The sequence below is a fragment of the Excalfactoria chinensis genome, chromosome 1 (genome assembly GCF_039878825.1).
Source record: "Excalfactoria chinensis isolate bCotChi1 chromosome 1, bCotChi1.hap2, whole genome shotgun sequence".
Classification (NCBI taxonomy): Eukaryota; Metazoa; Chordata; class Aves; order Galliformes; family Phasianidae; genus Excalfactoria; species Excalfactoria chinensis.
The window spans coordinates 34,133,846-34,151,400 of NC_092825.1; the positions used below are offsets into that span (position 1 = coordinate 34,133,846).

General features: G+C 38.1%; 1 protein-coding gene across 1 annotated transcript in view; it reads right to left on the reverse strand.

Moving 5' to 3' along the window:
- Positions 1-17,555, reverse strand: part of PTPRR (protein tyrosine phosphatase receptor type R) — a 142,199-nt gene that overhangs the window by 119,678 nt on the left and 4,966 nt on the right. Inside the window, 1 exon segment of the mRNA XM_072358460.1 lies at positions 9,688-9,992. Within this exon segment, the coding sequence (XP_072214561.1) occupies positions 9,688-9,992 (305 nt within the window).

Sequence of the window (17,555 nt, forward strand, 5' to 3'; positions counted from 1 at the left end):
CATTTATGGGATCTTTGTTTCATGCATAGTTTTCAGCATCACCTTAAGACAACAAAGATCATTTTGATAGTGTGAACTTTATTTTGCCTACAGAACAAAAGTACCTTAAAAGAAGAGAAAGGTATTTATTGTTATTCTTCCTAGCCCCAAACATCTGCATTTTAATACTCTACTATTATAAAACTGCATCGTACGGTACCAGAAATGAAACTGTTGTCATTTTTTTATAAGAAATTGAAATATTGTACCTGTTTGAAAGTATTACCCTCCAGAATAAGAAATTGAAATATTGTACCTGTTTGAAAGTATTACCCTCCAGAACTTTGTTCTTAATTAGACAATACATTATATGATGCTTGAAGAAAGCATATCAACAGTTTGGTTAATAATGCAGAAAGATATAATTGTTGCCAGTATATCACATGATTATAGCTGAAGTGATCTTTATCTATTTATGTTTTCAAAAAATCCCCAATGTTACTAGTATAGTTATTATCAGAAAAAATATAGCCTCTTATTCTAAAGCCATCTATTGGAAAAGGGCCAGTTCCCCACCCCCCCCCCCCCCCCAAATTAGCCTTAATCAATGACACAGTGTAAATCAAGTCCTTAGCATATAATAAGTGCAAAAATCCTGACTAGATTACCATTGATTTCTATACTGCAGTTCATGACACAATGACAATTCCCAAAGAGAATGCATATCCTCAGCCAAATCCGTACAAAGCAGACATTCCATTTTTATTCTACAACAACTAATACTGGCTGAAATGTAAGTCTGTTTCAATTCATGTTTAAATAAGCATAGATATAACAGAAGCTGTCAACCACTTTCCTACGCTATTCATCATGATTATATTAGTAGTCTTGATGTATACCCACAACACTTTTCGTAACACTTCTGTCATAGACTCAATTCAAAGCACCTTGTCCACTCAATGTATTTTCATAGAATCACAGAATCATTCAGGTTGGAAAAGACCTTGAAGACCACCAAGTCCAACCACATCCCAACCATACTACCCTAACAACCCTCTGTTAAATCATGTCCCTGAGCACCACATCCAAATGGTTTTTAAACACATCCAGGGATGGTGACTCAACAGCCTCTTTAGGGAGCCTATTCCAGTGCTTAACTATCCTTTCTGTAAAGAAGTTTTTCCTGATATCCAACCTAAACTTACCCTCGTAGGGCATATTTTCCAAGCCCTTCACAAGCCTTGTTGTCCTTTGGACCTGCTCCAGCACCTCAATGTCTTTTTTGTATGAGGTGCCCAAAACTGAACACAGTACTCAAGGTGAGGCATCACAGTGCTGAGTAAAGGGGTAGGATTACTCTCTTAGTCCTGCCCACCACACCATTCCTGATACAAGCCAGGATGCCATTGGCCTTCTTGGCTACCTGGGCATGCTGCTGTCTCATATTCAGCTGACTGCCTATCAGTAAACCAAGATTCCACTAGTTAATTGTGCTGTAGAGCCAAATAAGAATTAGCTTTATTACAGAATGTCAGTCATGACTGACCTTCAAAGGCAGGACAGCAAAACATTACTTAAAATGCTTTTAGCAACAACAAAGACATACAAAGACTTTGTACCACTCTACTTACCTCCCTTGGTAATCCCCCTTTCCACAGCAGTTTCGATACTGTAGGGACTGAAAAACCATCATTCAGCTGACAGTTATCTGATAATTTTCAAATTCCAATATCCTCCTAGTCTGTGCACTTCATTTCAGAATTCAATATTTCTTCGTCAAAGAGATGCTGAAGGACAGTAATATCTGATCTGTGAGGCCTTTTTAGGAGCATGTTCAAAAGAAGATCTTCAGCTCCTAAAACTGTTTCTCTGATTCAATACGTCACCATGTTTTAATCATATAATATATTCACGTAGTGATGATAAAAATGCATGTATTTTTAGAGAGCTGTTTTTGAAAGGCTTAACATTTAAGAGGTTACATGCAAAACCACATTATGAAGAATCTATTGAGGAACTTTTGAGAAGCTGTCACTTTCCTTAACAACATCAGAAATGAAGAACCAAAAGGATCACTCCAGAGGCTGAATTGCCAGATCCAACAAAGCATTGACTGAGAAGGAAACACATGCTTCTTGCTGTCTTTTTATCTGAGTGCCCTTTATCTGCGTTTTAAATGTTATTGTAGGGAAATTTGGCTTTTCACAAAGATATTTCTCTGAGGGTTCTAACAGAAGCTATAAATAAATAAATAAATAAATGCAAAAAAAGTGTGCTTCTTCAGCCTTTAGTCCTAAGCACATCAACACAGTATATAGATTTACTGCAGTGAGTTGTCAAAATATTTATTTGTTAATGGATGGGTCTCATGATCACAGCAAAGTCATTTGGTTCATGTCTAAATTTGCATATCAGGCCCCTGTGAATCCAGTGATGGCAGCTGGAATTGTGTGTGCCAGGAAACTCTTCCTTTCTTTAGTCATATTTAGGCAGTCACAGTATTCAGCTCATCATAAAAGGGAAACAGAACATAGATCTCAGTGCAGAAATCTCCCAGACTGCTGACATGCAAGCCTGTCTGTACTGCTCGGCAAAACGGAGTCAGGATATTTCCAGTTACAAAGGGATGCATGACCAGCTCAGAAGCCAACACCCAAAGTACCGCCAGCGTATTGTCATAAAGGAGGCAAACATTGGGCAGGGATGGAAAATCCACTGCAGCCTAAACCTTTGTGTTTTTTCTCCTGGAAGTCAGTACAACATGGTACAGAAATTGCTCAGAAGAATATTTTGAACAGAGAAATAAATGGGACCATGTAATAAGGAGGCAGCAGGGGACTGTTTGCTTTTATTTCTTCCCTCTATTTCAAGGACTAAATCAAAACACATTAAAAAAAATTGTACTGGATCAGTCTATGATCAATACAACTTTGAATATTCAGTTAGCTTTTTTTCTTCCTTTTAAGTCAAAGAAATGTGATTGTGAAACAAAGTCTACTCTGTGCCCCTTTGTACAGTGACTACATCATGCGAAATGGGAATGACTCAGGTTCAGTTCTCCCTTTATGCTCTTTACATCAAGGCTTTGAGCCAGGCCTTTCACACCTGAGCATGCGGACTTTTTCTCATATCTAAGTTCCCCCACATTTTGAAGACATTTTGGAAATGCTTAAACAAAAGCGAGAATCTTCAATTTGGCTGCAACTGCTGCTGAATTCAATCCAATTTCATGGAAAATCTCTGTTTTGCCAAAAAGGATTTTATCAATTTATAAGTTTTCCTGCAGGAAATAAATAAATAAATAAATTAAAACAAAAACAACAAAATAAACAAACAAAAACATAGGCACAATCTACTTTATAGCTGAGACTGGCTGATTACAGTAACATGCAGCTGAAAGAAGAACCAACAGTTGTCACTTGTCTTTTTCCTACAGATGAACTATGCAGTATTAACTGCTGAGGAAGGTCTAACCTTGAGTTTAAAAGCATAAAACATGTCTGCTTCTAAAATCCAGCTTTCATTTAACTGAGCAGCTCATGAAGAAACTGAAATGACTTCAAGAAACATCTTCCCTTTATTGAAAAATGACTGGAAAGGAAAACTTTGTGATCAAAGAGGATCTGAGCGATATAAGAAAGACATGACTAGCTTTTGTTCAAGTTTAGCATCTCACTGTATGATAGAGAAAATAACTCTGAAGTTGCCAGCAGTAAGTTAATCAATTAAAGCACTGAGTTGCTGAATATTCCACTAACATTCTATTAACATTTTGCCAGCTGGATGACAAAAAAATGCCTTAAGGAAGCTTTAGTGCAAGTTACAACATAATGCAATCTTTCCTGTTTTCCACAAAGATGACAGCAAACACAATACCATGATAATGGAACAGCATGCAATTATCCCTGCTGAAGTGCACAGAAGGAAGCAGAAAGCAAATGAGGCCAACTAATGCAAACTCTCTAGACTTCTTTGTGCAAACAAAATCCAGAATGACAGAGCTGCAGGCTACTAGGTCTATTTGAAAGGGTTGCTGCAGATATGTTGGGCCTAGTTCAATTACTTAAGAAAGGACTAAGATAGCAGTGTCCATCCATCTTTAATTGGAAGGTGGACTTGAGTTCATAAGCCAGATACTGTGAAGATCTGGTCATGACATAAAGGGACACAACAGCAATTATAACTAAGGATACTGACTGACATTGCTCACTGTTGCAACGTGTGACTAATTTTTAGAGGTTGTTAGCAATTCAGCACTGTAATTATAATAAGATCTTAAAACTTCACTGTTGATCAGCACAGAATTTGTATTCTGTTGTTTCAAGTATTAGACAAATATATGACCAGGAAACACAGAGGGACCATTTGATATTTTGTTGGATTTGGAGATCTTACTCTGCAGAGAGCTCCTCTGAGAAGTTACTGCAGATACACAATCTTTTACTCATGTTTCCTCTGCCTGACCCAATGCCAATCTCCATCTTGGGCTGGCTATGAGGCCTCAGTGGCAAAAAGTGCAGAGAGAACTATAACGCACACATCCACATCTATCCCAGTGAAAATAAGGACACTGCCATACTGTGTGTAATAGGAAGATAAAATTAACATTTTGAATAGCTTCCTAACTAACTGTACTTAGTTGGTCACTCAGCATAGCGTGTCACACAACACATGATGGAAGTCAGACAGGTCACGAGCAACAGTAACACAACACTTGTTTTTAGAAACTGTTCAATAGTAAGGACATCCCCAGCCATCACTCACTTCTCTATCCTCTCGTGCCCCAGGCTCCCCAGATTAAGATGTACTTCTGGTTTCTAATGTCCTAAAAAATATAATCTACAGGGTAGATAGTTTGGGGCTAAAAATGACTGGAAGGACTGAATGAGCCCGTTTATTTATTTATTTGTTTGTCTGTTTATTTTATCAAGTTCTCCTACAGTTCTTCTTGTGGCATTCCAATAAAACCAGTGATAAGAAAAAAGCACATTTTATGGTCTGGCTCCCTTTGACCAATCTTCAAAGTAGCAAGGCTTGTATCAATAGTAAGTCTTGAAGGAGGATAGAGCACGACATTCCATTTGTTACTAGAGAAACGAGGATGGGACAGGCAATGTTGAAGCCATAAATTGACAAAAGTACCAATAATTAGAAAAAATAGATAATTCTGGAAGGAAAAGATGTGGGGACTAATGAAATAAAATATAAGAACAAACAAGGTAGCTGAGTTCCTGGTCTTTGACATCAGTAGTTAAACCATGTGCATAAGGAAACAGGGAACTGATGGAGGAATAAACATATACATGTAAAGCTGTGTCAGTAAGGAAGCAAAAGCTTATTTGGGTTAGAATTGTGCTAGACAGATTAACAGGCTACCAATAGGCTTGCTCATATCTGGATTTACAGATACTGACATTCATGTGCTCTATTCTTCTTCTCAATCCCATCTCAGCACCTGAAACACTTTCATGTTTTCAGCTTGTTTGAAGGTAGAAGGCTCAAACATTGAGGACAAAATAGATCTAATTGTATGGCAGAGCTGCAGAGATGAGAAGTTCAGCTTTACACAGAAGGCCATGGAAATGGAAAGAGAAGCAGTGCATGGCTGTCTGTGCATCTTATGTCCCACTGACATTGGCTGAGAGAAAAATCTAATTAAATCAACTCAATTCAGTAACACTCATGTAAACCAAATGAAAGTGAAGGGATGCACTGAATTTTAACCTATCACACAACACTATCACATCTATAAGCAACAAACAGAGAGATACAGATTTCCATATTTAGATATGAAGGTGCATAGTAGTACTGAAGGATGAACGGAAAAAATGATATAGTGAGCAATTTTATTGGCTTTACATTTCTGAAATATTCTACAGTGTACAAGTGAAGAATGCATCTGAGAAGCTTAGTCCAGTATTAGCACACCTCTATTATGAAGTTCTTCTACTTTTCTCTCAAGTTCACCCCTTTTTGGAGCATTCCTCATTTTAATGTTGCGGAAAGCAGCAACATTTTTAATAATAAGTGTTTATATACATATTTATGATCTCTGTGTACTGCCTTGACCTTTGTGGTGCTCATATTCAGTACTGGAAAGACTTGAAATAAACACAAACCCTCTTGGAGAATTTGTTCATTTTACTACTAACTCTCTAACATGCACCATTTCCGAGATCCAAACAAAACCCACAGAAATATTAAGTCTTAAGTTTAATCAAGCAGTTAAGTAATGTCTTATATTAACCATGTAAATTTTAGATGAGTGGTCTCATGTACTCCTGAAAGACAGCTAAACAGAATGTGTGGCTACACACAGACATGCTTCCATGGGATCTCAGTTGTCCTCGCTTTCCTCAACAGAACATGAGCATGAAAGGGAAAAAATAAGAATGTGGTATTGGGTAATGTGACAGAAAGCTCCCAGCTGTAGAAAACTTACTCCCAGAAAATAAATCCCTCTTCTTCCTCCCTCCAGCAAACAAGCACTACAGTTTTCCCAGATTCAGAGATATTAGTTCTTAACACGCGTTCTTTACTGGTACAGTCACAAAACATCAATTTTCAACACAACACCTGCAGAATTCTTGGCTGCACAGCGCTCTTCTGTGCATTGGCAACATTTTGCTTGTCAGATGGCCTACTCCTTGGCACAAAATGTAACCTTGCAATTGTTGTGCATTAGTCATCCATTCACTCTACCTTTCCAGCTCCATCATGGAGAAAATGGACCTCAGGTCGCTGAAATTAGATTGAATTCCTTTTCCGCCCCTCTGCAGAGCTGCAACAGCACTGATTTATTTAAAAAAATAATTCTCCTTGCAGGCTTTCATACTAAATCACAGTGTGCACCAGTCATGTAACTGAATTACAGGAAGCATTAACACCAGCAATTGCCCTTTCAAGTTGAGCAACCAACAACATTGCTACAGGCTGGAACAAGAACGGTCAGCCAGGGCAAAACAACAAATGCTGCCACTTGCCCTACATAACAAAAACCAAAAAGCAGCAACAAGCAGCAAGTGCTCATTCAAAACATGCGTGCATTCAAAACAAAACAGACTCCCTTGGCAACAGAATTAAGATTACAATCTACTTAATGTGAAATTTGTCAGGGAGAAGCCAAACATCCAAGTGCGGAGACCTGGAAGAAGCAGGGCTGTGCTTGGATGATGGCAACCACCCTGCTGTGGGACAGCTGCCCTATCTGGGGAAGACACCTTCAACATTTTTTATTGTGCGATTACTGAGCTGCCCAGGTTGCTCTGTGCTTTAAAAGATATGCTCCCCAAAAGCCTTTTTCTTAAAGGATGGCATTTAAACCCAAATAAAAACACTGTCCTTGAACACACCTAGAGTTAGTTCAAGATCTGTTTTCATTTTACAGTCATCTCATGTTGTTGCTTTCCCCCTTAAAGCACATATGGTTCTCAGCCAGACCAGAAGGCTTCAGAGCAGGAGCTCCATCCTACAAATGCAGTAGCAAAGCTTGAGATTGAGGTTGCTTAATGAGAACTTAATGTAGATTTAATAGATTTTTTTTCTCTCTCTTTTTTTTTTTTTTTTGTTTTTTGTTTTTTTGTTTTTTGTTTTTTTCAAATGTGTTGCCAATTGAGAATCTGCCTCATTTAGGTTCTGATGCAGGCACAGAGCAAGTCAGATAGAACCAGGGCAGCCCCAGAATATTTTGTAAGATTTTTGTATCTGAAGTTGAGGACTGTGAGTCTCCAAAAGCATGCAAAGCTCTGCTAAATCAACTAATAATGTAACAGTGTCATTTAATGAAATAAAAAAAAAATAAAAAAAAAAAAAAAAGAGAGAGAAAAAAAAAGAAAAAAAAAGAGAAGAAAAAGAAAAAAAAAAAAGAAAGAAAAAGAAAAAAAAAAAAAAGAGGTTATGTATATTCCAAACTCTTTGCCCTTTTCGGGTTCTATCTTCAAAGGAGGTGAAACAATGCTTGGTATAGGAAAAGAGGGCAAGAACCTTCACTTTGGAGCTGGCCTTGCTGGCTGTGACAAGCTTGTTTGGCATGTCTTCCAGATCAGTACCATTCAGCTTTGCTATGGACAGCTGACATGACCCCACTGAAGCAAATCTGTCAGTGCCTCGTTTTGCTCTGAAATGGACTGCAGTAGCATACTTGCATACAGCTGAGTCTATTCCTGATTATGATAGCCACTTACCTCAAATTAGGAGACCTTGATCGTGGAGGATGCAAAGAAGCCCAGAACATAGCTTCCTGAGGACAGGTCAAGCTGTGAAGTAAGTATTCAAAGCAGAGCCAGGCTCTCCTCATTGTTGCTCAGTGCCAAGACAAGAGACACTGGGCATAAGTAGTATGGTAGATTCCCTCTGAACACAAGGCAGCATTTCTGGGCTGTGCAGTGGCAGCACTGGCACAAGCTGTCTAGAGCCTGCAGAGTCTCCTCCCTGGCAATAACAAGCCACCTGGATGTGGCCCTGGGCACTCCACTCTGGTGGCCCTGATGGGCAGGGGTTGAGCAGATGGACTAAGAGGGCCCTGCCAACCTAAGCCACTCTGTGATACTGTGAAAAGAAATAGTATTCTTTGACTATTAGCTAGCACTTACTGCACTCCAATAACCTCAGCATGTTATACAGAAAGCTACTCGATGTGTTCATGAGGGCAGATCTGCGGAAGTACCAACAACAGATGGAACTCTGTCAATTCTGAAACACTGCCTGCGCTAACATCTCCCAGTGCTGCACAGCCGGTCTTCTTTCCTTGTTTGCAAAGGCCATTCTTTTTTAATCTAGCATCTTTTGAGAAGAGCAATTTTCAGAATTAAGAAAATAGCTGCTGACTGTAATTAGTCACATTGTTTCAGTTTAATATTTATTAGTTAACTGTAATGAACGAGTGAGCCATTATGAATGGTATCTATTCCCTCAGAAGGAGGATAAGCCCAAGCCCGATGCTCTTCAGTGCAATCAGACAGGACTAACCATGCACCAGGATGAGGCAGAGCAGTGCCTGTGCAGAATGTATCCAGAATGTGCTACACTCTCCACAGAGGACAGTTCCACTGATATTGTCCTGCTCCTGGCATGAAGAATGAAGATGCAGCCATGTGGCATCAGTGCATGGTTCCACTGGCATGCCCTCCAATACAAGAAGGACTGCTGCCATCACCTTTCTAAAAACGGGCAAGATCACACAGGTAACTGAACAAGGAGGGTCTCAGACCCCAGAAGGAACATATGTGCCTTACATCAACAAAAACATTCTTAATTTTTGCAATACAAAGACTTCATCTCAATCGGCTTGTATGCATAATGGTGGATATGCTAGAAAAACAGAAGTGAATGAAACCTTTTTGTCAGCCATTTAGAATCTCCCTGCCTCTGTAGAACTCTTCCCAAAAGCATTTTCTTGTGACCTACACAGAATAAATATAAAAACCACTCAGTAAAAGCAGGGAAAATACAAATTGAGAGGATTAAAGGAGTCTGAGGGAAAGGTAAATTCAGACAGGCTATATTCTGCATTGATTCATCAGATTTCTTGTTGGTCACAGTGAGGTCATACAAATACAAGTTCTACTAAAATGAAGAATGTCAAGATGTATGGTAATTAGTTATGAAGAATATGAACTTTGGATGCACAGCTCTAAAATCTGTATCTATATCTGTCTATAAGCACAATTATTCACAAAACAACTCCAGAAACATATAAAAGGCACTTACCACAACAATCACATTCGTCGCAGGAATGGGAAGATTTTCCACTTCCAAGTCTTGACCTGTCATAGCTAACAGATTGAGGGACGGGTCGTAGGCAGGTCTAGGAAAGGTTGACTTAACAACTATTGCAGGGTGCAGCTTGTTTATTCTGGTATGGGAAGAAGAATGGAAATGTTGTTTGGAATTCTTATAACTATCTGTATCCAGACTTTTTTCCAGACTCTGCACATGGTGATAAATGAACACAGGTTTCCCACTCTTTCGCTGATGAATTGTCAAGAAGTGGTCACTGTCTCCAGAAAAGCAGCCTGAAAAAAAGAAAAAAGTAGGTTTAGAAGGTCTCTCTTAGGTAGTCTGTAGGTGATTCAGGAAATCTGATGAGATCTTTGGGTTCTACGAGATTTGGAAAGATTACTTGATAAATACAAGGATTTCTTTGAATGCAATTTTTACAGGAGTAGCTTAATAATATCACAGAGAGTCTACTAAGTATGTTAAATGCATTACATCCTTACATTTATTTTTACAGAGTTTTTTCAAATGTTGTTCTTCTGGTCAAGACTTCATTTCACAAACGATGTACAGGAGAACACCTGCTGTGCCAAGTCCAGCTTCTGTGCTGTTGAATACTTCAGTATTGAAACACATGTGGTCCACTTCCTAATACATTTAATCATCTAGAAATAACAAATTGCTTTTGCAATCATCTTTCATACATGGGAACTGAGGAAAAAAAAAATGTCAAAAACTAGATACAAAAATCAGACTTAAACATGTAAGAAAGAGAGGAAAAGTACAGATAAGATACCTGAGTCCAGAAACACAATTCTGCATTACCTGGTCAGCTGCCATTAATTGTAGAACTTCCTGAGCTCCATGAGAATCTCAGCTACAGCTGACTTTGCAGTCTCCATGGCAGGAGGTATTTACCACTTTATCACTAGGCAACAGCATGCAGAGCATATATTCATCTCCGTTACATCTCCATTTGTGTAAAGGAAGGAGGCTGTTACTCACCAAACCTTCCATGCTGTTGCCATCAGATACCCCAGTAACCATAATAGGAAGCTGCTATGGAACACAGGGAATACTCACCACCCTGACCCTTGAGGCTGCTCCACTGCTCAGAACAAAATAAAGCAATGAAGATTCAGTAGGCCAGAGGAAGACCAAGGGAATAACCATGGGTCTTTTCACACTCAGCTGAGACATAAAAGGAGAGTGCTAGGAATCTTATGCCACAGGTGTGTTGTTTCTTCATTTTGTAGTAAGTAGTCAGAGGGGAAACTACATGAAGAGTACTTGAAGCAGGGATCTGTGCTCCTCTTACCACAGATACTGGTCAGACTAGGGGGCCTTACTGTCCCTTGTGCAAACTCTTGCCGTGACACATTCCATAGCCAATCATTGCCTGGCCAGCCAACAGAGCCAACAGCTGGCTCTCTGCATAGGATATAGAGGTACATGTATTTAGTCTCATCTTGCATACAAAAAAATCCTTCAGATTACATGCTTTAAATTGACTATGCATTAATAAAACAAAAAGTTTTATTTTGATAGTTTAAGTATTTCCTAATGATGCCCTTTTAAAAAAGGAACCAGAACTAAAATATTATTTTATTTTTTATTTTTTGTGGGTGAAGCCTGATGAATCTTTAGTTCCCTTATGAAGAACCGAATAGTTACAGGAGCCCAGTTGAGGTGCTAGTCCAGAAGACAAGCTGTCTCACTGAGCAGAAAAATAAGCAAGGATCAGCTTCTTTAGAGATAGAAAGTAACTGAAGAAGAATTAGTCACCTCCTGGATGAGTGCTTTAAGAAACACACTGCAGTGCAAAAGGGACTTTCTGTTCTAAGAGAAGTGAACCCAGCTCTGCTCATCTTGGAATTTCCTACTCAGAAGCTGTTGGAGTTAATAGGAATGTTGAACTGATGCTCTGTTATTTAGTTAAAATAAATAAATAAATCAACATTGCTTTAATTCCCTTAATGAGCTGTGAAGAACAGCTCCAAACCAACTACATGTTTCAATTCAGGTTGAACAAGAAATCATTTTGTTCTATTCAGACCGATTTTTGCCTCTGATTTTTTTTGCTTCTGTAAGCAAATCAAAATAATCAGCCATTTGCACAGCTCTACCCGCTGCCCTTAGGAGATTTCAGTGTAGGTAATTACATTCTGTTGACCTAATTTCCTCACGAAATTTGAGTTAGGAAAATAAAGGACAATTTCTTATCTATGCTATAGTATTGCTGTGCATCATTGGGGACTGTATTCTCTGCCAAAGTGTGTCCATGTCAGTAGGCAGCAAGGCAATTCATAACATACATGAGCAGAAAATCAATAGGAAGAAGACAGAACACAGAATCACACATTCTGCAGCACTTCCCAAAATAAGGCAGAATGCTAAACCCAAGGCTATTGTTTTAAATGGTAAATACAAACACTGGCAATTTCTAGATGACCACTGAGGCCACATATGTACAGCTGTTGTCAAGTTGTGTTGGGAAGATGACTGAGAGTAGGAAAAAAAAAAGAAAGAAATTGCAGAGTATGGTCTTAAAGATAGCTGAATTTCAGAGCTTGCTAAGCTTGCTGGGTTCTCATTCAGCTTCTTAAAGCTTGGCTTCATTGATAACATTCTGAGGGCTGGTCTTAACTCAGCAATTACAGAGTTGTATGAAAAGCAAAGTGAAAATGAGGGAATATCAGTGCTTCTCATAGTCACCTCTTTACTAGATTTTTTAATTCATGTCTCTATCACAGGCAATCAATATTCCAAAACTAAGCAAATGTAACATACAGCAATGCAACTACAAACACATTTTGTGTCTGTGGTTCTCCTTAGTTTCTTCCATTGCTGCTATTCATTTGTTGCTGAGGGAATGAAAATCCATTTCTCCAGGAATTCTTCATTTTACATATCTTCCTCACTTTCACATGCCAAACTCCCCTTTTATTTCATTTATTTTTATTGAAAGAAGCAGAAAACACAATTACTGACAAAAATTCTTCTCTGAATAATATTAAAATAAATCTCAAGCATGATACTGATTGAATTCAGAAAAAAACCTGAATGGTTATCTTATTTTTGATATATCACTAGTTTAAGGAGTCCTCCAAGAAGCTCACCTGCTCACAGACATCAGTACTTTTTATAGCAGCATCACAATTTGTCCCCAGATCCCATCACTCTTCCATTACAAAGTTAGCACCACGGCAGCACCACAAAGCACTGCAGCAGATTCAATACATAATCCATTGCATCAGTTTTTCAAGATGGAATGCAAAATATATTTGGTAGTGGCTTATCCCGCAGAAATGAGAAATGAACTAGTCTAATTACACAACATACTCTCTGCGCTCACACGAAATCTATTTTTACCAGCTGACAGCACAAGTTCAAACATGTTCCAAGAAAATTACTGGGCTGAATCTGATTTTCTGAGAAGGCAACTTAGCCCTAATAATTTAAGCAGGTTACATGCATTCATAGCGCCCAGTGTGAAAACTTCATTGATCTCAGTAGACTGTGGATGATACCCCAAACAAGATCAGACTTTCCTCACAGACTGCTATCCGTGCCTCAAATGACCTTGGCAGCAGGCCACCATTGATCCTCTGGCAGAACTTCTGGCTTCTTCTTAATCTGATGAATATTCTTCCTTGACACCCCTAAATTTCAGTTCTGAGAACAAACATTGTGCACTAATGACCCATTCAGAGACATAAGTCATGAGAAACACCAGCACTCCTGCTACACATTGCCTGCAAATTTTGCTAGTTTCCATCTTTTAAGAAGAAGATAGGGATTCTCTTCTCCTTCCCATATCTAGTTCTGTATCCACACATCAAAAACAAGTTCATCTTTATTGCCCCCAGGGAAAACATCAGAAACCATGAAGAACCAAAGTAGCACAATATGATAGCAAAAAGTGATTTTGGTATCTTTTAAGCTTCAGTTATAACAGTGTAAACAGGGATTCAGAAAATAAGACTTAAGACAAAGCTCAAAAAACAGAATTCCTGTAAGAGTCTCTTCCATAAGCTTAGCAAATTTGATTCTAATGTGAATTTTTATATTCTAGTCACATTACCCTGTTTGAACTCTATTTCAGAGAATTATTTTTCATGACGGATTTGTATCCAGTACTTATATCACTCTCTAAATAGAATAATTTTATTCCTTCTCCTAAAAATCCTCCCCATTCTGGAAGTCTTGTCCTGGAAGTGGGGGGAGAAGCACAAAAATTAACTCATGAAAATAGATGGGCAAATCAAAAGAATACTAGATAGATAGCTCATGCTACTGTACCTATCTTACACTACGAATGTGTATTATGTAGGCAGAAATGAAAGCCATGTGACAAATACATAAAAAATAGTAAATTTAATCCAAAAGATGTAGTGGGTGCTTTTGACTATTCCAGTTGGTCTCTGCTTAACAGAGAAATCCCAGGACTGACCTGACTCCCTGAATAGCCTCAGAGAACCAACATTTTATTTGAAACCAATCTGCCAGAAAATTGTTACAGACTCTCAGCTCCCAAACACCTTCACCTTCTCTAAAATGGACAGATAAAAAAATTGAAGATAGTCAAGACCCATTAAGAGGCTAGTAACACAGAAGTAAGGCTTTCTTGTTTTAAGACATAATAATATCATAGCTCTACAGATATTTAACTCTTGAGTCCAAAACCAGAATTTTATTCAGTCAGGAAAGGAGAGTCCCAGTGGGACATAAAATTTATTGCATTCTTGATGGGGCTAAGATAATGGTGTTTAAAGTCTTCGTGTCTGTCTGGAAAAAACAATTTGTGGTCATTACTGTATGTCTTATTATCTGCTTTAATCCAAATAACTTAGATTCATAATAAAGTAGGTTCTTCAACATTCTCTAATTCTTTATGTTATGTAATAAGATGTATATAGTATATTCACCATTTGTAAGTAGTGTAGTCACCCCAAACTTACCAATAGCACTTCTGTGCTCTACAAAATTAGTAAGCGAAGTACCCAAGTGAATATAGACACACAGCGCATCAGTCTTAGAACTCACACTTAAAACTGTAACTAGTAGTATGTAATATTGAAGTCTCTTCATAATTCTAGATATCTTGGTGTATTCCAAGACTGAAATTTTTAAAAAGCTGTAAATTGGAGGGAAGAAAAGGGCAGAAAATGTGTAGTCATTCCTTTAGGGAAAACTGCGCTGAAAATTGAATGATTGGTTTCAAAGATAAATTTAACTCAAATGCAGTTTGAGTTACAGTACTTAATGCTATTGCCAAATAACTTCTCATTTTCAGTAAAAAGACTTACTGATCTTAGATAATTAAATTCTGTACCCTGATCTCCACATTCCTTTTTTTTTCCCCTCTCTGTAGCTCACTGTTCTGAAAGATGTACTTTGTCCCATACAACCTTCCTTCACACCCTATAGACTAGCCTCAGGCTTTGGACAAGCTCCATGCTTATTGACCTTTTGCACAATGGCTCATTTCTTCTGCAACAGCTGACCAGAATCACTACAAGATGCAGGACAACGTACTTATGCAGATCATTGATCAATCTTCTTCAATAATGCCAATACTCCTACAACTGGGAGATTTTACTGCCTGCTTCTCCTTAGTCCATTGAGATGGAGTTCTCTCTGGTCTATATGTAACAGCCAAATAGAAACTGGCTTAGAGGAAGGTAAAAAATATACATATCCCTCTTACAGTATGTGATAAATTACTTAATATCATGCTTTTATGATAAGCCATTTATGAGCATGGATCTAACACTTAGGGGTCCAGACAACAAACATGCTTAGGAAAATGCTAACTACAAGTAATTTCTAGACATAGATAAATACTACCATAGCTTTAAAGGATTTCTGGATTTTTTTGTTTTTGTTTTTTTTGGGTTTGTTTTGTTTTGTTTTGTTGAATATTATTTTGGCTGTAACTTCAGAAGATAGAGAAGTATATTTCTTCATGCCTGTCTCATCTATCTTACTTAAAAAAAAAAAAAAAAGAAAAAGAAAAAGAAAAAGAAAAAGAAAAAGAAAAAGAAAAAGAAAAAGAAAAAGAAAAAGAAAAAGAAAAAGAAAAAGAAAAGGAAAAAGAAAAAGATTTAGCGTATCAAGAGAAGTCAACATATCTGATGGGAAATAAAAATGTTTTAAATGATGCTGAAGCACAGAGGAAAACAAAATCTGGCTGAAAGCAATACGCCTTGCATTTGTACTGTCTAGTTAACAGTATGTCTTACTGTCAGCAAAGTAGTACATCAATCAAACCTAAATTTCATTAGTACAGGCTATAAAGCATTAGCCAAAAGCAAACTACTCTTTAGCAAAGTTGGCCAAGAACTATTAGAAGATTCTATGATATGACTTCACCATTATTCAGACAAACCGAACATGCTTTCAAAAGTTTTTGCATGAGGACAAACAGGCAAACCTGAAAAAGAGAAAATATGGTTTTGTAGTAAATATTGGAAGTTTGGGAACTCATCCACAAAAATACCTTCCAAAGTATTGTAGCTCTTGTACTAGAGGGACTTGTATGCTGTAAAACTGTTTCCATGGTTCAGAGAAAAATAACAAAACACAAACCCTGATCAGATCCTTCCTTCATGCCACAGCTTTTTCTTAAGACAAACTGTTAAAGCAACACCAGTGAAGCTATCCCCTACACAAGGCAGGCTGTTAGATCTAATAATTGCATGGCTTCTCATTGGCTAAAAGAAGCTTCCCCAGCACCTTTACATTCAAAGTCTTGTTTATGGGCAAAGAGGAGGCACACCTCATACATGTAAATAATGTCAAGAGCTGACTGATAGCAAAAAATATAAAGGTCTAGTTCAAGAAGCATCAGATCCATTTAGATTGAATGCTTATACACAGAAAAAGTCATAGTAATGGCAATAATAGAATAACATTTGTAGCACACACATATTTCCTAGCTTTTCCTTGTTTTATGCTCATCCCTCTACTGTTTCTTTGGATCCTAATGTTGGTGTTTTCACACTGGCATTGGCAATGGGGGACGTGTTTGGGACAATTGTCAGCAACTAAGTCCTTCACCAGGAGGAACGTGATCTTCATGCTAATGGTTTCTTCCTCCTCTCTTGTTCCTTCCTCTTAGGTTCATATATATACAAATACTTGTTCACTAGCATGCACTCACACCCTCTTTTTCTTCAAATGGCCTGCAGTCACATGAAGGTTGCATCTACAACAGGGAAGCTGCACTGCAATTTATGATCTGGTGTCATGTTAGTATTTCTTTGTTCTCTTTCTCAGTCCCTAAAACCAACTATGTTAAGCCTCTGGTCCGCCCTTTTAACTGACTATGACAGAGTTGTTGATTGCATAGCCCATGCTACAGCACCATCCTCACTCCACAGGCTTCTGTCCTTTTACCAGGCTCATTTTACTTGTCTCTACAAAACCTGTTTATGTTAGAGTCATAAATATCTCATTCTAAATACAACAGCTGCTTGTTACTGCTATCTATATATGCTTATAATTGTATCACAGAAGGACAAACATGAGGGAAGCAGATAAAGAGACTTGGTCAATTAAAGAAATTACTGTTACAGCTAATCTAGGTCAAAAAAAGTTCAGGCAGAGCAGGTCTGACAAGCCTCAATCATGAAGCCTTGCAAACCAGGTACAAAGCATTTAGCTTTGCTTCTAGTAATGGCAATACCATATTACAGAGTGTCCAGGTTACAGTCCTATACAGGTAGGGTTCTGTACTTTCCTAGCAAGATCCAACAATCAAAAGGCCTGGCCTTTTGCATGGAAGGAATAGTACCCATCGCATGTCCAAATTTTAGAGCTGAGCTAACACAGAACAGTACAATTGTAAAAACTGA